General features: G+C 36.7%; 1 protein-coding gene across 7 annotated transcripts in view; it reads left to right on the forward strand.

Annotated features, from left to right (window-relative positions):
- Positions 1 to 24,728, forward strand: part of Fat3 (FAT atypical cadherin 3) — a 651,224-nt gene that overhangs the window by 128,956 nt on the left and 497,540 nt on the right. For all 7 annotated transcript variants that reach the window (XM_013069628.3, XM_013069629.3, XM_004838019.3 and 4 more), the window contains exon 2: positions 6,534 to 9,842. In XM_013069628.3, the coding sequence (XP_012925082.2) occupies positions 6,551 to 9,842 (3,292 nt within the window). In that variant the 5' untranslated portion in view covers positions 6,534 to 6,550. The remainder of the gene's footprint in view (positions 1 to 6,533; positions 9,843 to 24,728) is intronic.

The following is a 24,728-nucleotide window of genomic DNA, read 5'->3' on the forward strand; positions in this document are numbered from 1 at the left end:
TGGAGATGGGTACAGGTCTGAATTCTTGAAAGAGACTAGAGCTGTATCTGAATCAAATTCACAGAGGAGACCTGAGGTCCAATTTTAGGTCTTTCATTGGCAAACTGTGTGACTTTGTCCATTATTGCTTAACCCATCTTGATCAGGTTCCTTGGTGGTAAAATTAGACTGCTGAACTAGAAAACTTTATGAGCCTTCTGGCTGTAAAACTCAGAGAATTTAAATGGCTTTGGTGCAACACATCATTATATAATCTGAGTAATAATTGCATAACTAGAATTGTGAACCAAATTCCTGCTATCTTATCCTATACAGTCTGTAGCTACAGTGGTTTGTATTAAAACATGCTCATATAGAAAAGAGAGAGAGACATGGGGTAAATATTTTTCTTCTTTTCAAGCAACAATTAGGATGAGGTGGAGAGTACAACTTATTCCCAAGTGTGTCATACAGATAGTCTATAACTGATTTCCGAAGCAAGGACCCATAACATAAAATAGTGCCATGAGAATGGTAATTTGAATGGTGTCAGAATAGGCTGCTCCAGAAGATAGGACTGAGCAGTATCTGGCTGTTCTGGGACTCATCATCACAAGGAGAAATCTTGCTCTGACTCCCCAGGAATTAAATATCAGGTCTGAGGAGTAGCTCCCCAAGGCTGCTGCACCTTTCTGTGTTTCACAGTGTACTTGCAGGAATGGGAATAATTTCAGAGCTGTGGCAATTGCTCTCTGTCACAATACGCAGAACTCTTTGACACTGATCTCAACCCCAGGCACATGTCTGTGATCTGTGGAAGGGAGGCTTTCCTGTTAGGGAAAGATCACCTGGATCCTTTATCCTTGAGCCATTTTTTGCTACCTTTCCATTTTGTGTCTTCTCAACACTTAAGTAATCATAATGTCACTTTATATTTATGTAACATGGACTGTATGCCAGACAGTAGCTAAGGCTTTCACTTGACCTTGATTACTCTTCTAGTCCCCATTTTACAAGTAAAGAAACTGAGACTTAAGAAGCTTTTAAATATTAGCTCAGGCACCAAGGCTATAAGTGGCAAAACCTGGATTCAACTGAGCTTTCTCTGACCTTTGGGGAAATAGAATAGTAGAATAATAGAATAATCACGTTTTTGCTTTTAGTAAAGAGAAAACATCTTTCATTTTACCCTTGAAGTGCTTGCACTATTGGAAATGAAACTGTGGAGTAGATTGTGAATTTCCTTTCTTAAGATTCACAGATTTTGTGTACTCTAAAGTTTGCCTTAGTTAATGATAGTAACAGTAAACAAGTATATATTCATGAGGTGTCACGAACTGTTTTTTGTGCTTTGGATTTATGAACTCAAATCCCATTTGGTAGGCACTGTTGCTTTTCCTTTTGTAGAAGTACAAAACATTGTGCTGGGAGGTTAAATAAATTGCCCAAGGTTCTGTGGCTTGTAAGTGACACAGTTGCTATTCGTACCAGGCAGTCAGATGCCAAAGTGTGTGTCCTTTAGTAACGTACTGTCTTTGTTCAGGTGACTGCTAGGTCAGCCCAAACCTGAGCAGCAGCGGACCTTCTATTTGGATTTTGAACACAAGTCATCTCATCAAGGATGCCTTTAAAAGGAAATTCCTCATGTATTCATCTTGTTCTTTGTTTTAAGCCTATCATCCCATCCTTCCTGCTTATCCTTTCTCTCTGGCTAACAAACCCATTAGACATATATAACATAGGAGGAGTTAGAGTGAAAATTGAATATTCTTCTCAGAAGCCTTTTTTTCCCTGTTCTGAAGCCTCAACTGTTTAACTCAACTGTAAACGCATGTTCTATGGTGGCAGAAAACAATGTCACCAGGTTACCAACCACACAAGCACAGGCAGCTGTGGAGTCAAGGCTGTCCCTGACACTTGACCTCACTGATTGCTATCCCTTGTCCCTAAGGTCACTGGTATTTATTCATCCCCTGGAAAGAAAAATCTGCATGCCTTTCTGAGTCCCACACCAAGACCCACGGTAATAGCAAAAAAGGCAGAATGAGGAGGCACATGAGAACCACCTCTGAAAAATAAATGTCTCAAAGATTGATGGCTTAATGATCTCTTTGGAGATTGTGTAAAAATTATTGATCATGTTCTTAGGTTGTAGAAAATAGGCTCTGAGGTTGAGAGGTAAGTGCTTTCTTCAAAATAATCCAGAAGCAGTAACATAAATCAAAGTGCAAAGCATCTAAAACTCTGTAACTATCACATTGGTTTCACAAACAGTTTAACTTCAATAAGAAAAAAGCACTATTTTTTTTTTTTACTCTAAAGTTATTTTGGAATGCTGAAAAAGAAGGTAAAGTTTTATTCTAGTATGTACTTTGCAAAATCGTACCAAATTCCTGACTTTTAGCACTTATGGATTTTCCAAAACAATAGAAACATTGCAAGGTATAATTTGTACTAGATAGAGTTTTTTTCCTTATGCAGAAATAATGACATAAAAGAAATATGAGGTACTTTGGTTTTAACAAATGAAGCTGACACATTTAGTCTTGCTCCTTTTTTTTGAGTTAAATTTAAACTTTAGTACAGGACTATTCAATTTAAGCTTTTTTTGAAGTACATTCAATTTGTATTTAAAACCATTCGTTCTGCATTATAAGAAATAAAACTCCAGCCATGTATCTTGCTGAAAGAAAAATCAGTCTGCAAAAGTATCAATTTTTAAATAATTAAATTGAATGATGTTTTTTCATACTGTAGCAGCATTTTTTGCTTTGAAGGGAGTTAGAGAGTTGTGCCAGGAGAGTAATAAGATATCTAAGCATGAAAATTACTCCAAAATGATGATGAACCACGATTCTAAAATTGTTACCTTAACTCAGTAGACACTAATTTAATTGACTCATATTATAGTTTAAGATTTGCTCTGAACTGTGGGAGACCTGAGACGAAGTAGTAGAGAAATGTTTTCATTACATAGGCCTTAGTTTCCTCATTTATAAACCAAGGAGATTAGACCACATGATCTTTAAGGCTACTTTTAACCTGTATAACTTCTAGATTTGTATCCTGATATAAAATGAGCTTATTTTGAGAAATTTGCGTACTAGACCTACTAAAGATTTCTGCCTTCTGGTTCTATTGAGTAAAACAGTATTATCTGCCTCCTAGGTAGTCAGTGCTTTATCACTGGAGGCCAGGAATAGAATGATACACAAATGTGGATCCTCCTATTGGTTTCCTTTAGTGGGGGCTCAGGATGTGGAGAGGTAATAGACTCGGGAAAGTTCAGATGAACTGTTTGATCATTGAGGGATTTTCCTCTCTGATGGCTGTGAACTCTGGATTGTTCTCACAGGCAGACTTTGAAGCTAAAAATGACGAATGGGAAATGAAGCAGAAATTGAATTTGTATTTCTCTGGAGCACTAAGGGTCCTCCTAGTGTTTTACTTTAAAAGGATGTAACTAGGCCTTTACATTCCCTTATAAGAGCCTAACTCCCTCTACCATGATTATAGCCAACTTTAAACTAAATGTACCTCCACTGTTTTGGACCATTTTCAGATGAAGAAAAAAGAGTGTATTGAGCCATATGGAATATCATTAAACCCTCTGCTAGTTTACATCTGGGAACACTAAAGAGAGGTGGATTACTCTTGTATTTCATCTGAACATGCTCCACTAAATAGGAACCTTCATTTGCACTAGCCCTGTGGGGTTCTCTATTCTTCTAGGTAGGCATTCAAACCTACTGCATACCAAAAATCCCCTGCATGTATATCATTTTCTTATTCAATTTCCTCTAAAATGAGCAGTGGCCCAACCATGTCTTTCTGGGAAGCTACTGAGCAGGATTGCTAGCTGCCACCTGCCTTGACCTTTGCCCCAGTTCCCTGAGCTGGTGCCAGTCTTCCTGGTTCACATACTCAGCATCTGAGACATTTCTCAAGGACAGGGAGAGGAGATGCATGTGAAAATAATTTCTTTTGTGGAAAGAATTCCTTTTTTTACTTTTCATTTTTACTTTCCGTTCTGCCTATGAGATCATCATATTAAAGCTGGATTCTCTACCTGCTATTTATTGTAGGCTAGATACTCAGCAGATGACATCAGTAAGGCATATTTCATTCCCAGTTGTAAGCCAGTATATATATGCCCAGGGTTTCCTGTTATGAGAGCATCTTGAAAGGCAGAGCTGAAAAGAAATGGGGAATCCTTGTGGGCTCAGGAGGGAACCTGAATTCTAATTCAGAATATACTACTAGTTAGAATTATTATTATTTTTTTTGGTACCAGGGATTGAACTCGGGTCCTTGCGCTTGTGAGGCAGGCAGCGGGACCACTGAGCTAAATCCCTAGCCATCAGACTATACTACTAGTAAAGGAAGTTTGATGTTCTTATCTACAAAAAGGCTGTAATAATATGTGCCTTGCAAACCTTGGATTTAAAACTACTTATACCTTACAAAAATATCTTGTTATGTTTTAACATGCTAATTTCTGGAAGGGATCCATTTTAACCTACAGGCAATACTTGGAACTAATTTAAAACCAGGAAGGAGGTAACCGGATATAGAAGTTGAATAGCTCTTATGCTTTCCCATCAATGATACTTGTTGACTAGTTCAGTAGAATTAAATAATATCATATGTGCTTCAAGGAGCCTTAATTTGCAATCTTAATTACAAGAAATTTAGAGAGACTGATGCTATAATGATGAAAAGCATTGATTTTGGAGTAAGAAAGCTCAGGGTCTAAGATAGTGTTTTACCACTTACTTCCTGGGGTATGTTGCTTGGGCAAATATCCCAACCCAAAAGGTTAAATTTTCTGACCTTCATTTATTCTAACATATAGTTAGGTATTATAATAACATATTGCTCAGGATTGTTGTGAAAATTAAATATATCAAGATGGGAAAAACTGGCATTGTGTGTAAGTCATTGTGTACCTTCAGAAGGATTCATTTCCCATCCTCTCCATCTTTACATGTCCCACAGAAAAGGAAGAGAGAAAGGCCAGGGGCCTGCAGAGTATGGCTTCTTTGTGTCAGAGCTCAAATTCGGAGACTCTAAAAACATGAGCTATCAGGGTATAAATAGACTTACTTATTTCTTGTTAAGTAACCCCTCCCACCTCCTCCCTCCTGTTTTAAAGATATAAACAATTTTACTGCTTAAAATAGGGAGATGTTTTCATCTTTTAATCTGCGTGGTCATAAAACTGTCAAAATTTAATGGTCACTGATGAAAATAATTGGAAGTACCTCTTGCAGTTCCTTAAATTTTTCTTATGCACAATCAGTTACCTCCCTTATTCTGAGCAGCACAATCCCCTGAGAGGCTATGCAATTCATTGGGGATTGTCCTCTCAGCTGTGTTACCTGGTGCCTTATTCATTCTCATAGCATTGACTTATACAAAAATGTTGAATAGTTTTAAAATAAGCAAAATAAAAGATGATAATACCTTGACGCATTTCTATAAAAAAATCTATAAAAGTAATGATGTCACCATTGCTGAACAATGTTTATGGAGGTAAAATTTAAAAACACAAATGTTCCTCCAAATCTTCGAAGAGTTAACCCTTTCAAAATATAAAGTTACAGTTGTACACATAGCTGTTTAAATAATAATAGGATCATGCCAGCTATACTGCTTGATGAGCTTTTCTTCACTTAGCATTACATTTTAATCCATCTGAAAATAAACATTTTTATCAGTATCTTGAATGGTTGCATGATATTTTTTAAGAATGTACCATGAGGGGCCGGGGATTTAGCTCAGTGGTTCTGCCGCCTGCTTCACAAGCAGAAGGACCCTAGTTCGATCCCCAGTACAAGGAAGAAGAAGAAGAAGAAGAAGAAGAAGAAGAAGAAGAAGAAGAAGAAGAGGAGGAGGAGGAGGAGGAGGAGGAGGAGGAGGAGGAGGAGGAGGAGGAGGAGGAGGAGGAGGAGGAGGAGGAGGAGGAGGAGGAGGAGGAGGAGGAGGAAGAGGAAGAGGAGGAGGAGGAGGAGGAAGAGGAAGAGGAAGAGGAAACCATGAATTATTTTATCCTTTGTTGATAGTTCTTTCACAAGATACCATGAATTATTTGATCCTTTGTTGATAGTTCTTTCACACCTTCTCAGTTTTTACATTTTAACTGTTATAATGAACATATGTCTAAGTATTTTCATAGGTTAATTACATGGAAGACAATTGTAAGTCAAAGATAAATGCACCTAAATCCTTCACTGTGTATTTCTAAATTGACCTTCAGAATATAAAAATATCTTCCACCAATGAACAATCCTATCAGCAATGTAAAAGTGTTGCTTAAAAAGTTCAAATATGGTAAGGTTAAATTCTAGTGATTTTCAATTCCTTATAATCTAGTAGTGGTGAGGTTTTCGTTTTTTCTCATATTCATGTTTTAATGAATTTATTTTTGAAATCAAATTTTTAAAAAGCACTATTTTGTAACAGTTATTTTCTATTCCTTTTTCCACTCTCTTCCAGGTTAATTTATCTTTTCTCTCTCTCTCTCTCTCTCTCTCTGTTTTTTTCTCCTCCAGGATGGAAGTATGATGTGATGGATGTAATTATGGGACACTGTGTGGGGACACGATCTCCTTCTTCTTGCTTCATCCTCCTGCTTCTCAAGCTTTTGGCCACTGTCTCCCAGGGGCTACCAGGGACAGGACCCCTGGGCTTTCACTTCACACATTCCATTTATAATGCTACAGTATATGAGAATTCTGCAGCAAGGACCTACATCAACAGCCAGAGCAGAATGGGCATCACCTTAATAGATTTGTCCTGGGATATCAAATACAGAATAGTGTCCGGAGACGAGGAAGGCTTTTTCAAAGCAGAAGAAGTCATCATTGCAGATTTCTGTTTTCTCAGAATAAGAACTAAAGGTGGGAATTCTGCCATATTGAATAGGGAAATTCAGGACAATTATTTATTGATAGTAAAAGGTTCTGTCAGAGGAGAAGATCTGGAAGCATGGACCAAAGTGAATATCCAGGTTTTAGACATGAATGATCTGAGGCCTCTGTTTTCACCCACAACGTACTCTGTTACAATAGCAGAAAGCACACCTCTAAGGACTAGTGTTGCTCAGGTGACAGCAACAGATGCTGATATTGGTTCTAATGGCGAATTCTACTATTACTTTAAAAACAAAGTTGATCTCTTTTCAGTTCACCCCACAAGTGGTGTCATCTCTTTAAGTGGACGATTAAATTATGATGAAAAGAACAGGTATGATCTGGAAATTTTAGCTGTGGACCGAGGAATGAAACTCTATGGCAACAATGGAGTGAGCAGTACTGCAAAGCTTTATGTTCACATTGAACGTATAAATGAGCATGCCCCAACGATCCAGGTAGTCACTCATGTTCCTTTTTCAGTGGACAAAGAGCCGACATATGCAGTGGTGACAGTTGATGACCTAGATGAGGGGGCCAATGGAGAGATTGAGTCTGTTTCCATTGTGGCTGGAGATCCTTTAGATCAGTTCTTCCTGGCTAAGGAAGGAAAGTGGATGAATGAATACAAGATCAAGGAGAGGAAACAAGTTGACTGGGCAAGCTTTTCCTATGGCTACAACCTCACTCTTCAAGCAAAAGACAAAGGGTCACCTCAAAAGTTTTCAGCACTAAAGATAGTCCACATTGCCAACCCCAAAAGGGACACTGTCCCTGTTAGATTTGAAAAAGAAGTGTATGATGTCAACATAAGTGAATTTTCCCCTCCTGGTGTTGTGGTTGCTGTAGTAAAATTAAATCCTGAATCTCTGGATGTGGAATACAAATTGTCTCCTGGTGAGGATGCGGTACACTTCAAAATCAATCCTAGGTCAGGTTTGATTGTCACATCACAGCCACTGAATACTATTAAGAAGGAGGTCTATAAGCTGGAGGTGACAAATAAAGAAGGAGATATAAAAGCACAAGTTACCATTGGCATAGAAGATGCAAATGACCATACCCCAGAATTCCAGCAGGCTCTGTATGATACATTTGTGAATGAAAGTGTTCCAGTAGGAACAAGCATTCTGACAGTTTCAGCTTCTGATAAGGATAAAGGAGAAAATGGATACATCACTTACAGTATTGCCAGCTTGAATTTGTTACCATTTGCCATTAACCAGTTTACAGGTGTAATTAGCACAACTGAAGAATTGGATTTCGAATCTTCTCCAGAAACTTACAGATTCATTGTCAGAGCCTCTGACTGGGGTTCACCATACCGACATGAAAGTGAAGTAAATGTGACCATCCGAATAGGAAATGTCAATGACAACAGCCCTCTCTTTGAAAAAGTAGCTTGTCAGGGAGTTATTTCATATGACTTTCCAGTTGGTGGTCACATCACAGCTGTGTCAGCAATCGATATTGATGAACTTGAACTTGTAAAGTACAAAATCATTTCTGGAAATGAACTTGGTTTCTTTTATTTAAACCCAGACTCTGGTGTTTTACAGCTTAAAAAATCACTGATGAATCCCGGCATTAAAAATGGTAATTTTGCCCTGAGAATTACAGCAACCGATGGAGAGAATTTTGCAGACCCCATGGCTATTAACATTTCAGTCCTCCATGGGAAAGTGTCTTCAAAGAGCTTCAGTTGCAGAGAAACTCGTGTGGCTCAGAAACTGGCAGAAAAACTACTCATTAAGGCAAAAGCAAATGGGAAACTGAATCTGGAAGATGGATTTCTTGACTTTTATTCAGTTAATAGGCAAGGACCACATTTTGACAAATCCTTTCCTTCTGACGTGGCTGTGAAAGAGAATCTTCCAGTTGGTGCTAACATCCTGAATATTAAAGCTTATGATGCTGATTCTGGCTTTAATGGAAAGGTGCTATTTACAATATCTGATGGAAATACTGACAGTTGCTTCAACATTGATATGGAAACTGGGCAACTTAAAGTCCTTATGCCCATGGATCGAGAGCACACAGACCTCTATCTCCTTAATATCACCATCTATGATTTGGGTAATCCACAGAAATCTTCGTGGAGATTACTAACCATCAATGTGGAGGATGCTAATGATAATAGCCCCATTTTTCTTCAAGAAAGTTACTCTGTTAACATTCTTGAAAGTTCAAGTATTGGTACTGAGATTATTCAGGTGGAAGCCAGAGACAAAGACCTGGGTTCCAATGGTGAAGTGACTTACTCAGTTTTGACAAATACACAGCAGTTTGCCATCAATAGCTCAACTGGAATCATTTATGTTGCAGACCAATTGGACCGGGAATCCAAAGCAAACTATTCCTTGAAAATAGAAGCCAGAGACAAAGCAGAAAATGGTCAACAGCTATTTTCAGTTGTTACCCTTAAGGTTTTTCTGGATGATGTAAATGATTGCTCCCCTGCTTTCATTCCGAGTAGCTATAGTGTGAAGGTTCTTGAAGACCTCCCTGTTGGCACTGTCATTGCCTGGTTGGAAACTCAAGATCCAGACCTCGGATTAGGGGGTCAAGTGCGTTATTCTTTGGTAAATGATTATAATGGGAGATTTGAAATAGATAAAGCAAGTGGTGCCATCCGCCTGAGCAAAGAGCTTGACTATGAAAAGCAACAGTTTTATAACCTCACAGTTCGGGCCAAAGACAAAGGACGACCTGTTTCTTTGTCATCTGTTTCCTTTGTTGAGGTGGAAGTTGTGGATGTCAATGAAAACCTTCATACCCCCTACTTCCCAGACTTTGCTGTTGTTGGATCTGTAAAAGAAAACTCACGCATTGGAACAAGTGTGCTGCAGGTGACTGCCCAGGATGAAGACTCCGGGAGGGATGGAGAGATCCAGTACTCCATCAGGGATGGCAGCGGACTTGGAAGGTTCAATATAGATGATGAGAGTGGTAAGTTTAACATTTTGTGCCAGACATGATTGTTTCACCTCTGTCAAATCATCAACCTTGAATGACATATTGGGGCACTCAAGTAGAATGACAAATGAGCTTGTCTTTGATGGATAATAAGTAAAAGCTTTGTTGTAGAATATATTGGTTTAAAAGAAGATCTGTTTGTATGGTAATATCCATTGTTTCCAATTTGAGTTCCAGTTCTGTTTTTCTTTTCTTTTTTTTTTCCCTCTTGCTCAGCACTATTGGTACCAGGTTATCTTTTGATAAGCATTAAGTAATTGTCATCTCTATTGATTGTACTTCTGACCCTTACTAAATGAATGGCCCCGATAAAGTAAATTACATTTGAATTGGCTTTAAATTAGAAGTGTGAAATGGATTTTCAAATGGATCTTCTGTAGAAAACTTTCCCTTACAGCAAGGCTTTCCTGAAGTCCTGCATTAGCTGCTTGGTCTTTCATGTTTAATGGGTACATCTGGCCCTTGAACAATGGACATTTGTACTGTGTATGCGCTAATAATACCTGGATATGTGCTTCTATAAATATTTTCATAATAGAAAACAATAGATGTGTTGTGATTTTTATTTATGAAATGTGTTTGTAAGAGTTTGGTGTAGAACTTTTAAGACAGGAGGCAAAATTGTTCAGATATTTTCACTGCTCCCTACCTGCATATTTATTATCCATCATAAATACAGACAGTTTTTTGAGTACATGTAATTTTTATTATTTAAATATACAGGTGCCTGGAAACAGTCATATGTGTGTGTTTTCCATTATTAGCACTGTATATTTTCTAGTCTGAAAAGATCATGGATGTCTCAAGGTAGAAGCTGTGTCTTCTCTGTTTCTGTGGTGGTAACAATGGTAACTCATTATGGTTTTTAGGACAAATTTGTATATATGAATTAATTTTCAATAACATTCATAGAGTGAAGTTTTCCCTATTTTGATCAGTTTGGGCTTCTACTTAAAAAAAAAAAAAAAAAACACAGTTTGTGTGCTTTGGAAGTCTGAGACCATTGGCATGGGCAGAGTGAAGGTGTTCTGGCTTTGCATACTGACAATTTCTTCCCATAGCCTTTCATTTTGAGGGGATAGGGAATTAAAGCTTCAGCATTTGATTTTTTTTTTTTTTTTTTTTTGGTACCGGGGATCGAACTCTGGCCCTTACGCTTGCACAGCAGGCAGCAAAACCACTGAGCTAAATCCCTGGCCCAGCATTTGATTTTTGAGAGACACAAATATTCAGTTAACACAGTCTTAGTGATGATAATGATTACTAGAATAAAAAGTGGGCAAGTGTCATTGTAGAGATACTATGTATTGCTAATACCAGAAAAATGATTTTTAAAACTATGTTAAATATTATATTAGTCAGATTTCCAGTCAGTGAGACACAGTGCTCAAGACCCACAACTTAAAGGAGGAAAGATTTAATAGTTTCAAGAGATTCAGTACATCAGTACACTCCAAAGTAAGGACATCAGGGTGAAAGGGCATGGAGCAGCAAAACTGCTTTAAAAAAAATGTTCGTAGCAGCTTGGAAGCAGAGCAGTGATGAAGGACCAGATACAGTACTCAAGGTCATGCCTCCACAACCCACACAGACACACAAAGAAATGTGCTACACCAATCCCTTGGGCAGCACCAAGCCAATCAAGCTTGACACAATCAAGCTTAATCATCATATCCTACCCTTTGTCAACTTGATAACCAAATAAACATCCTTAACCGTACTTATTCCTCAAGAAGCATGGGGTCATATTTCCACCCAAGATGATACAACTATCTTGCATGCAAATGAAAATGCAGTATCCCTTCCTCAGAGTCTCAACAGTTCCAGCATGTTTCAAAAGTCCAAGGGCAAGTCTCTTCTGAAATTCAAGGAAAATGCCTAGAAAGCCTAGATTTTCTGCATATGTACCTTATTACATGGTTTTTACTTTGGATAGTATTTTAGAAGATATGCACGTAGTTTCATCTGGTGATAAAGCTGACCTTATAAATCATACTCCAAGTTTGTCTCCTTTGTCTCTGTCAGAAGAAGCAACTCAATGGCCTGCATTTGGTTCATTGTATTCTGGAGTATACATATAGAATAAATTTTGTTATCAACGCTAATAATATCACTTATATTTTTACATTGCTTCCTGATATAAAAAGCTCTTTACTATAAACATTAACTCCCTTAGGTTAAAGAGTAGCTACAGGAATTGGGTACATATACTCATTAAAGGATATTAGGTATATGTATTGGGTACACATACCCATTAAAGGATATAAGCTGGATATATATCTTACATTTCCTCAGTCCTTACAATTGTTCTTTGCTTTATATTCAGTATATAGGTTTATGATCTATTTTTTCCAAGAACTGTTCAAAAATTTATAAAACTATAGTAGCAATTTCCTTTCCCCTTTATCATTTTATTTATTCAATTTTCTTAGAAAATGAAAGTAGGTTTTTCTCTATACTATGTTATAGGAAAAGAGACTTGGATTTGTTTCTGGGGTTTTAAAATGAAGATTAATTAAAATTTCCATAAATTAATATTCTTAATCATCAACCTTCTTTCCCTCTCACCACTTGTAGATTTTAGCATCTAAGCCCAAGAAGCTGGTAATTAATGATTGTCTAAACTTGTGCCAGAGGAGTGGCAGGGCTGAGAAATTTGGCAATGTATGCTCAACAAAAGAAGTAATCACCCGGACCGGGCCGGGGATTTAGCTCAGTGGTTTCGCCGCCTGCTGCGCAAGCCAAGTGCAAGGACCCGAGTTTGATCCCCGGTACCAAAAACCAAAAAAAAAAAAAAAGAAGTAATCACCATGGTATGTTAGTTTCACAGTGCTGTTGAATTATCTTCAAGCTTTTTGCTTCCAAGTGATAAAAATCATAGTTTGTACTGCTGGTGGACTGATACTCACTTAGTCATGGAGCTATTCCAGAGTCACGGGTCCAGACTGTTGCCTTCACTTGATCTGTGGGCATACAATGGCCTAAACCAGTTTGGACTTTTGTCTTTTAAAACTTTTAAGTTAGCTGCCAAAGGTTACACAAGGATTTGCACTGATTACTGGTTCCCTAATGTGCACATGAATCACGTGAAGAATCTGTTGACAACGCATATTCCCAGGCCAAATTCCCAAAGATTCTGATCAGTAGTTTGCTTTAGGGGGAGCCCAGGAATCTTCATTTCAAAACCCTTAGCATTTTTTCTATATGTGATTTGGAAATACTAAACTAAATTTATTGAGTTCTTGAGAAAGTGGCTACCAGATTATACATATTTTTTCTATATAGCATTTTTCCTTATGTTTTGAAAGGCAGATAATTTAGCTCATGTGTTAAATACATTTTTGCTCCAAATTTTACAATTCAGATAAATTGTTTATTGTCCATCAGCAGTCAACTTTATCGCAATTCCTCTCTGATGAATCAAAAATCTAATTCTGTGCTTCAGTAATTATGATGCTTCTGTTTTGTGAAAGTGCATATGCTGGAATTAGTAGATACATTTAGTAATTTCTGTGTTTTTTACTTTCTTGGAGCTCAGTGAACAAAACTATACCTTTGAAATTGTTTACTATACACAGGCATTTAATAACTATTTAATAATGTTCACAGTAAATGGATTAACTGGGGCCTTCCAACTAAGATGGATTTGATCACAATTTAAATCACTAGTTTGTAAGGTGCAATTTAATGATTTTTTTCTTCACAAAGAATGCATTCTTATTCTTTGCCACAGCAGGGATTCATATTCTTGACTGCTCAAAGATATTAGAAGGTTTTATGAAGAACACATTGTATATTTTAAACTGTGATTTTCTATTAGATCTTCACTTGAGTGAAGATCCCACCATCTTATTTACCTGAGGTTAATTAAAGAAATAATTGAAATGAACAACTTCTGGTTTGACACTTTAGTCATAGATAATTGGGCAGAGTTCTATCATTCATTATTACTAATTGCATTAGTTCTCTTATTTATCAAGGACCTGTTATGTGCCAGACACTGTGTTAGGTTCTTCTCAAGTCCTATTTCTAATTGTCATAGTAAATCAGTAAGGAAGAGTATACTGGGGTTTGTCTAACCAGCATCATTCATTTAACAGTTGTCAGTGCTGAAATTTGAATTCCAATGAAATGGATTCCAAATCTTATGTTATTCCCAGTTCCCAGTCTAGGATGCCGTCATAATTATATTAAGCCTTTGTATCAGTTAGATTTTTTTATATTATTGATTCACGACAAACAATCACAAATTTTCTTGCCTTATCAAAACAAAACTTCAGGCTCCAGAGTCTGGGAACAGCTCATGTAGCACTGTTAGCAGGCTCTGGATCCAACTTTGGTCTGGTTCACAAATCTTCTGATCCCAGAATATGAGGTTTTCAGTGTGAAAAGGAGAGCAAAGAGGACTCATAAAGACTTGCTGTGCCTCTTAAACCCCCCATACAAAACTGGCTTGTATTTCAGTAGCCAGAGCATGCTATGAGGCCAACTTCCAACACTTAGGTAGGGCATAGGAGACTATACCCTCTATAGTCTAAATGTTGATCCCCTCACTCCAGAATTCTCACACTAGAACCTAAAAACTAATGTAAAAATATTTAGAGGTGAGGTATTTGGAAGTGATTAATTCATGAGGGTTCCATGCTCATGAATGTAACTAGTACTCTTACGAAAGTGGCTCAAGTGAGCTCCCTTGCCCTTCTGCCATGTGAGGACAAGCTAGAAGTTACTGTCTATGAGGAATGGACTTTCACTAGACACTGAATCTGCTGGAACCTTGATCTTGGATTTGACAGCCTCCAGAACTGTCAGCAATAAGTTTCTGTTGTTTATAAATTAAGCACTGTAAGATATTTTGTTACAGCAGCCAGAATGGACTGATACTGTCTTCTAATAGGGAAGTGAGAGGAAGAGAATGAATAATTACTGATCAATAGTACAATCTGGCATAGCATATGACTGCTTTCCTTGTTTTTTCATTAACTAGCATTATTAGAACAGTGCTTGCTGGGCCAGGCACTAGTGACACAAAGAGTTGTAGGTAAGACATTATTTTTCCATAGTAGGAAGTTCTCTAGTCTGTGTGAGAGGTCAGAATGGAGTTGCAGGTGATGATGCTGGGGGCGGTGGCAAAAAGGAATTACATTTACTAAGTACTGTTTGTTTTTTGTGCCAAGTTCTTTGCAAAATGCTTCATACAGATGGTTTCATTCAGTCATCCCAGGAGACAGAGACAGTTATCTTCTTATTTTTATACATCTAGTGTTATGAGAGGAACAACTCACACGCACAAGGAATATGCATTTACATTGACCTTCCTTTGTATTAATGTTCTAAAAAGCATTTCTCCAATTAATCTGAGCATACAATGCTCTGTATTCCAATTGTTTTAATAAAATCACCAGAGGCTTAGGAGATCTAATGTACAGTTGCATTCAAACAGATACCCAAAAGAGATAGCTCAGACACATTAATTACTATAAAACTAATTGCTTTTTTGAGGAGACAGATTGTTCCAACAAAAAAAAATATAACTTTATTTTATAGTTGTGTTCAATGATGCACCAGGGCTCTGCAGATCCTCTTTAGATCTACCCTCCTTCTTCCTTTGTACTCTGTGTCCAGGAGGTTGAACTTCTTGGTCAGTGGGCTCTTTTGTTTTCTGACATCAGTAGAAACTTAGATGAGAGAGAAAGAAACATAAGTTGAGGTATTTGTCCCTTTGACTCTTTCTACACTAGTGACTGTGAGCTGGTTGCTTCCCTGGATTGAGGGGTGGTAACCACTCCCTATGATTAATAGCCCTGGAATACTGTATCTTTTTTAACCTTTCCCTTAACTTTGTAAATGTTCTATTTATTAAATTATCCTCAATCATCAGTTTGAGTGTGCCATCAGTTTTCTGCCTGGATGTAGACTGATAAAATATTTCTCTTCTGTACATATTTCTTAGACAGAATTTAAATTTAAATGTATTTTGAGGACTGATGTGTTTCTATTCATCAGTTATTCCTATTAATTCCAGTTTCTGTAATGACTTGACTGAAGTGTTGGCATATTTTATTGGCTCTCTTGATAAACAATAGAGAGGTAATAATTATCCAGTGTTTTCATAAGTAAAACTAGAAGTCTTTATCTCCCCATCTAACTTGTGCTTTCCATGTCCTGTCTATCATAAAAAGACAACTTTGGTTTGCTAAAGTCACTCCGGCGTAGGAAAATAGAGATGGCTGGATGGTAGGGTACCAGAATCTTACAAACTTTCAAACATTGTGTTGCTGTGCTTTGATTTTATACATGGAGGATTCATTTCTTCTTCTGGCCAAAAAAGAGTAAAAACCATACAACTTAGTACTTTTAGATAGTTACCTCAACTGAAGTACTGTTTACTAGCTGCCAGCACTAAGTCCATTGTTATTTATGTACTGTCTCTGATCGTCAGATAGGCAAGAGCAGGTGCAGGAAAACTAAGAAAGGGGAAAGCTGTATTCATAGAAAAGGGGAGGAGGTTTTGTCATCACAGGAACCATTACTCCCAGCCCAGATATTTATAGAGGTGGCTAATCTCCATAGTAGCATGTCTCTTGCATAAGCTTCTTTTTTCTTATATGTAGAGGCATCAGAAATCATGTATATCTTATCCATAGTTGCTAATTTTTCTACCTTCTCTTTCTAGCTTTTTCTCAAACTTTCCTGGTAACTCCTCTTGGAGGAATTGAGAAGTAAGACAGATGTTATTTCGTTGTTTTCGTGAAATTCACAACAAATCCAGACTAAATGGTGTCCTTTGTCTGTATTCATTTATGAAATTATATACATATGAAATTATATATATAATTTACCACTGCCTTCTAAATCAAAAGAGGCTCACTGATTCTTGGCCCAGGCTTGCCCTTAAATTCTCCCCTTGGGGACAAAGCAAGCAAAGGAGAGGAATAAAGTTATGATCAAGTGAAAGCAGAAACTTTACTTGACTCAAGACTTTCTCACTATAATTATTTGAGAGAAAAAGATAATGTTTCCCAGAGGAGCCCTGAGCACTCTACAACATTCTCATGATCTCAGGAGTTCCCTTGTAAGCCAAATGGGAGAGAGGATTAGAAAATAGTAAACAACGTGCTTTTATTACTCTTTTCAGCAGGTGCCTCCTTCTTGACCTTTTCTTAACTATCGGCTGAAGGCAATTTTGGTTTTAATAGAGGACTGTTGGTTCAAATCTGTAATTATGTCTTCATTGTATATCAACCTTAAGTTGTTATTGTTCACTGTATAAACAGTAAATAATAAAAGTAATGACGTTGTAAAGAAATAATCCAAATAGGTATTAAGCCAACAGCATAGAAACCTGTGTGGTCTTTTCTCTGTAAGTAATCTTTTTATATAACAGTCAACATTTGCAGTGGTTCACTGGCCCTTCAGGTCAGGGTCCTTATTTCCCCAGTGCCAAATGATGCTCTGTTACTTTTATTTCTTCAATTCACAGGGTAAAATTTTGCAAACATGGTAAACCAAGGCAAAAAAATCTACAAAATGATTCTTTAATATATTAGTAGTATGAAAAATTTATTGCCCTTCATGACTTTAGATAGCTTGCATCTCTTTTCAGTTTTCTAAATATGGTGTTTTTTGCAGGAGTTTTATATGCACATTGAAGGATATTTTCATTTATCATTGCACTAGGGAGAATTATAGTCTGATAAATATTTATGTGATGCCACTACATTCACAATGTTTCATTGAAAAGAAAATGAAATGAAAATGAAAATGGGCTGTAGTCTGTATTTTAGCTTGCCAGGTTTTATGAAAGCATGTCTTATCAATAGACAGAATCTACAAAGTGTTGTGTATAGGATTCAATTCAATTTATATTAAATTCTGGGCAATGGTATATGAGTTACTGAATATAATAGGACTTTCCAAATTTTCCCATTGGATATTGTAGGATTTGGTGGCTCCTTTGGGCTGCTCTTTATGATTAAATTCACAGGTTTTCATTTGCATAGCATAGTTAGTATTTTGCTCACTTTTAAAAATCAATACATTGGAGGGGCTGGGGATTTAGCTCAGTGGTTCCACCTTCTGCCTCGCAAGCCCAAGGTCCCAAGTTCAATTCCAAGTACAAAAAAAAAAATCAATACTTTGAATACATTGGTGAGAACAGTTAACATATTGAATATGAAATATCTTCACCTAAAAAGTAGATAAAATTAAGAGAATTAAGGTAAAAATTGTAGATATGCATTAAAAGATACTGCTACTAAAAGGCAAGGATTTTGAGATTTACCCTAAGAAGTAAAATAAGAGTTCAAACCATTTTCTAGGTTCTTTCTCCATTTGTTTCCTCCAAAGTCTTCCTCTCATCCCTTCCTCCTTCCATCACTTCTTTCTTTTTCTAGCCCTCAATATCTTCCTGCTTCATTCTCACATTCATTGCTTACTTATTTGTTGGCATGAGGCTTTGCACTGAAAGAATGCATAGATGATTAAGTCAGGGACCAGTGGTAGAGATAGAAAGCATGTAATTGCTAACCATGTGATATTTAAGTGACATAACATAAATGAGCACATCCTGCTAGTTATTCATCATGTTGACTGTGACCTCAACATCACCTTTTGGCACTGAGGGACAACTCTTACAAATTCCAATTCAAGACAAGGGAGTCTGAAAGATAACTGGAGCATTAAAGTGATTTTGTCTTGATATATAAGTAAGGCTTAATTATGAAGAAATGTCAAACCCCAAAAATGAATCCAGGTTTGGTGGAGCTTGAGACTAACAGTTGGGTGACTGCTTTGAGAAAAAAAAATAAGAAGTTATAAAAATAAAATTAATGTATTTTCTTAGAAAAAAGAAACAGATTAACACATTTAAAAGTCAAGAAATACCACAGATATCAAAACTTAGAAAAATATTTTATTAGCTAAATATCTAGCACACCTGTCAAATACTTTTTTCTTGCATTTTTGGTTACATTTTTAGTTTGTCTATTTTCCATGGGATAACAATTTTGTAATCATTGCTATATAAAATATAGAAAGATTATTTACTTTTCCTCCAGTGTATTTGGTTGAATTTTTTAATTGAAAATTTAAAAATGTTTCTTCTGGGCCACAACTTAGTCATAATCTCACTAAATGTGAACTAAACATATTGGTAACCAACTTATTACTGATAAGGCAATGTCAATTTTCAATATTCATATTAAATTTGGAAAATCATGTATCGAGTTTCTTTTTCCTATGAGCCATTACACATAATGTTACTGTTAATAATGCTGCAGCTCTGGGCTTCGTACACACATGTACCAACACCTATATACACACACACGAAATTTATATTTTTGTGAATCTAATCAGCTAAGTAAAAAACCCATGATACGCTCAAAATGTGCATACTGCATTATCCAGAAAACGCTTCTATATTGACTCCATAGATAAAAAACAGATCTTCTAATTACAAGTTTACATGTCTAATGATCTGCAAATTTTCCTCAGACTAGCTTCTAGCTCTGTGCATTTCTAATGTAGTTTCTCCTCTACCACGACCATAGTTCTAGTGCAGCAACAAGTATCACCATACAGTTTTGGTCCTTCCATGCCATAGTTCTGGGAGTTTCAGAGCAGTAGATAGAAGGAGTTATTTTGGCAGCAATTCCTGCACTAGATGGCTAACAAGGATTTGTCTATAGGTGGAATAGTAATGTAAATAATCTCACTAAATCCAAACCAAATGTATCCTCATTTCTTCCCCAGGCAGATTCCCAAAATGCCTGCAGCCATGTTACCTGATAGGATGCAAAGTCTAATTTAAAACAAATAGGAAGCGAAAAATAAGAAAATTTTGAATTGTGATAAAACGTTATTTTGTAATATCCATTTAAAACTTTGAACACATGAACCATTATTAGGGTCCTCCTTGGACTTTGGAAGTTTTGGCTTTGATAGCTTCATGTTAAATACTATCTCCCCAGCAATGTTAATGAAGGAACACTTTCTGAAACAAGTCTTCAAGGTCATTGGAGGATGTGGCTGAGATGGGCCAGGCCACAAAGTCTGTTCTGATTTAAAGTTGGGTGCCGATGACACTATACTGGTTCTGAAGTAGTTGCCACTCCTGTATCAGTTACTGAAGGAATAGACAAACTGTACAAAGGATATAAGATCAAGGTTGCATAAGGAGGGTGGGTTTTGCGCGCGGATGTTTCTGTGTATCTCAAGGAGATGCACTGGAGATTCTGGAATCAAAGCACCCCTTTCAAAGTAAGAATCTGCAATTTGAAGACTTAAAGAGCAGATGGCTGGTGAGAGATTTGTAATGTTTCTTGGGCCCACTCTTTTTTATAGCACCTCTTTGGGTATTAACTAATAAGAATACATTGGCATCCAGGAAAGAAGTAAGGGTTTTGAGACCTGGACTAATAACTGCCCAAGAATTCTTTCACCAAGGTTCTTTATCTATGTCCTAAAATCATAACTTGAAGGTTTTCCCTAAGTCAGTATAAGTTTCTCTTAATCATAGTTTTCAGATTTTAATTTATTAGACATAATAATCTCATTTATTATCATAATTTACATATCAGTAGCATATCTTACAACTAATAATTTTCATTCCTATAAACTGTTGATTTTGGAAAGATGTCTCTGATTTCATTGACTGGAACCTACATACAACAGTGTGGTTATTAAATGTTAACATTGCTCTGAGGTCAATTTTGTAGTGGGTTTTATAATTGAGATTTCAAAATATGAGGCCCTGAGATTGTGAAGAGGTCTGTGGAAATGGAAATAAGTTTAGTCTTCTTCATGTATGTTGATCCCTTGCCTTCAGACATATTACACATTTCTCCTCAAACCTGGATAGAGTTAATGCATTTCTTTCTTCCACCTTGAGGCAATTTCTAATGGAATATTTGATTACCAATGGAATAGAAGTGAAAATGGATGATGCTTCAAACAAAAGTACAGTGATAAAATATTAGTTAATTATTTTTAAAATGTCCTAGCTGCTAAAATATCAAACATCATTCTTCTTGTGTCTGAACAATCATTTATTCTAAAATGGTATCTATCCTAAAAGGTAAACAGTCAGAAATAGAGTGAGAATTTTATTTCTGGTAACTATGTTCTTGTTTTATAATTGAATAAGCATACTGCTGTTCAAGGAAGTTAATGTTAACTCAAAATTCTAAATTGCGTAGTCATATAACACGATTCCTAAATGTATAATAACACTTCAGCTAATTTAGAAATTCAGTTTTGTAGGATACACTCAAGAACCAGGATGTAAGCAAAAATTACTGTTGAAACCCACCTAAATAGCCTTTAAAATGAATTTGCACTAATCTACATGAATTCTTGGAGTTTTATTCAAGCTCTATTTACTTTACTTTGCATATAATTCTCATAAGACAGTCTTCCAGAAGTATAATCCTGTAGTATTTCAGAAATTATAAAACAGAGACATTGCTAGAGGTAGGCATATTAATAAAAATGAGGAATAATTTTGTTAATCGGACAGCCAAAAAATACATAACTCTTATTTTATGTTTTATTACTAATTATTGAATATGTATTCACTCATTTACTTTTTACAAGGATTCCTATTATCCACATCTTGCAGATCTGAAAACTGATGCTTGATTTTAAATTTTGTGTCTGTGGTTTCCTAGCTTGTGGTAGAGCTGGGATTTGGGTTGGACAGGTCAGCACCAGAGTCTGAGAGAGCCCAATCAGGACACCTCACATATTTTCTGAATAAACAACCATGAGCATCTCCTGCAGGCTTAAACCCAAAGAGACCTCATAAATTCAGGTCATTGTAATGAAGAGTCATAATCATAGTCTTGGCCCAGGTTCCCCAGAAATCAGAACCTAGGGTAAAAGTCAGAGTACATGATGATGTTTTACTAAGGGTACACTGAGGGAGGTAAGAGTGAGGAAAAAGGGACATTAGACCGACTAGACAGGAGACCAAATATAAATTCTTAAGTTTGTCACAGCTCCAACCAGCCTGTTTCACTGTGACCTGCATGTCTTCAGGGAGGCCATGGAGAATCACTGTGTCTCAGAGCATTTGGCCCTGTATTAGAGGAAGGCAAGCAATTTCTTCCCATTTCAGGCTTTGTATTGGTCCAGTCTTCCACATTAGGTATTCACTCACAAAACTCTTGGATATACTCAGTGTGTCTGGGCAACTGGTTAGGAAGCCAATACTTTTGAGGGTACAGTATGGTCACTTTCACGTTTCACAGGTTTGCTTTTGCCCATGAGTGCTATAGTAATCTCCTTGTTCTGCTGCAACAATGGGGAGCTCTTGTCAAGACACCGGGTTAGCACTTGAGGATTGCATAGCCGCATACCAGGCTGAAAACATGTGGCCATGGACCAGGCTCCTCTGAGCAGATCTTGGCATTGCACAAACTAGGTCCGGGCAAAAAACTGTGCTGTACTTGGCAACATTTTACACTCCCCCATCACCCCAAGTGCAAAGCAACACCTCTGAATGTATGATGCCTACCCGTGTGGGCGACTACTACTCAGAAAACTCAGCTACACAAAATGACACATTTCCCGAGGTTTTGGATTTCTCAGAGTTTTGTGATTCCTGTTTCTTTGGAGCTTGAACCACTTAAAATTGCAAGAGAAAAAATCCCAGAATTTTGTGCTCTTTACTTACTTGGGAAAACTCCTATTATTACTTGTCGTTTTTCACAAGCATCCAAAGTCAAGAGTGTTATTTTGTCAAATATACGTGCATGAATTAATGGGCTGGAAATGATAAGGGAAGTCTAAGAGAAGCTGGAAGTTGAAGACTTTGAGGGTGTTTTGTTGGCAAACTCACTTTCCTGTCTCCATTGTTGGTCACATTAAAATAATGCTCTTTATAATCTCCTTTTCTCCTCTTCTCCTCAGCACTATCACTACCATTACCTAGAAGTTACTGAGATATGTCTGTTAGACACAATGTGAGGTGTTTCATATACCTGCACTCATTTAGACCTGACACTAAGGACATTGGTACTTTTATTATGCAAACAGGAACTGAAACTTAAGAGAAGTTAAGTAACTTGCCAAATTTCACAAAACAAGTACGTAACGGAGCCAAAGTTTAAACTCAGCCTCATCTAACTGTACAGCCCTTTCTCTTCTTCTGACTACATACTGCTCCTTGGGCACACACATTTGTATCCCCTGGGAAAAATGTTACCGCCCCCCCCGCAGCATGTGCATCTCATTTTCGAATGTGCCTTAGTTGACAAGAGCTTAAAGGCAGTACCTTCATTATTCATTCATTCTTTGTAACTCATTAAATATATTGTATAATTCAATAAATAATGTGATAATAAACATAAAAGGGATGATAAGAATGTTTAACTTTTTTTAATTGATTATTATGAAAGTCACATTAAGCCCCTTCAAAATACTCCTCCCTTCAAACTCATTTATCCCATCATTCATCTCATTTTCTGAAGCACTTCTGGAAGTGCTCTTGTGTTTTTTTCAATGTGTGATCATAAATAGTGAATACTGCTGCTAAGTGCTATTCAATGGAAAGGCAGGCTCATAAAAAGCATTATAGTGTGTTCTCATCTACCTTATTCATCAGATGTGGGATTGTGTAACTTCTGGCAGTTCTCCAAGGTCAAAATGACCATGAAATGTAAAAATTTTGAGTCAATTCAGGATGTCAAAGCAGCCATGGCAGTGCAGCTAAAGAGACTTTTAAAAGAGGAATTCCAGAACTGCTTTAGAAGGTGGTAAGAAAGAGGGGGACAAGTATGTTGGAACCAAAAGGAGTTTTGAGGATGATTAATGGTGATGTTTCTTTTCTGCTCTAATAATTTTTTAATTTAAATACATGCCATATTTTTACCACACTTAGTGTGATAAACAGTATTTATTGCATCTAATCGATCTTTCATAATATAAATAATACATATATGTTCTATAGGATATGTTACCATCATCATCACATATATCAGTATATCCATTATCCATTATATATGTGTATGTATATGCACTGAATTAAAGCTGTGATCCAAATAAACAAAAATTACTGTGAAATGTGCTGTCTCTAAACATATTGGAGGGAAGAACTGCTATGTGAGGTATATTGTCTGAATTGCTGAGTATAGACCTTGTTCAGTTGACTTCCCCTCTAGTCTAGAAGACAGGGATATGTGCAGGGAAGGTGGAAGTATGTAGATCTGTTTAATAAACACACATATACATCTCAGACCTAAATTACTAATTTCAAAGAATTAGAGTAAATTAACATACTTCCCGCTAAAATTATAAAGAATTGGACTTTTAAAAAATCACTTATGATTTCTTGGAGCCTGTTGACCCTGTGCTCTGAGCTGACATTGGAGGAAATGAGACTACTGAGATTAATTACTTCTCCTTAGCCCACAGATGATACATTTAAGCCTTGAACCCAGGACTTGTAAACATGGATACTATTTTGCTCAACTGTCTTGATAATTTAGAAGATACTTTTGATGCTTAGTTTACAATCCCTAGGTGGATATGTTAGGAAGCTGTGGATTCACTGACATGGTTGTAAGTAAACATAGCCTTCTACCATAAATAGAAGTGCCAGAGTCAACTGTGTGTGCACTTTATACTTATATTGTGAGGGTTTGTATAACCATTCTTTAGTTATTTTATAACTTATTATTTCACATTTGTTATTTACTGACCTGAAAATATCTAATATTCAAAGCCAGGCTGACAATATATTTTAAAAAATCACACACCTTTAAAACTTTTAGTCTCAAAACTCTTGAATCATTAATCTACGCAAACAGGTTTTTTTATCAAAGTATTTGTTTATTCTGCTCTTTTATTGTTTTGGTA

This window comes from Heterocephalus glaber, unplaced genomic scaffold, assembly GCF_053883595.1.
Source record: "Heterocephalus glaber isolate CG9 unplaced genomic scaffold, H.glaber_assembly_v1.0 deba00001429, whole genome shotgun sequence".
Classification (NCBI taxonomy): Eukaryota; Metazoa; Chordata; class Mammalia; order Rodentia; family Bathyergidae; genus Heterocephalus; species Heterocephalus glaber.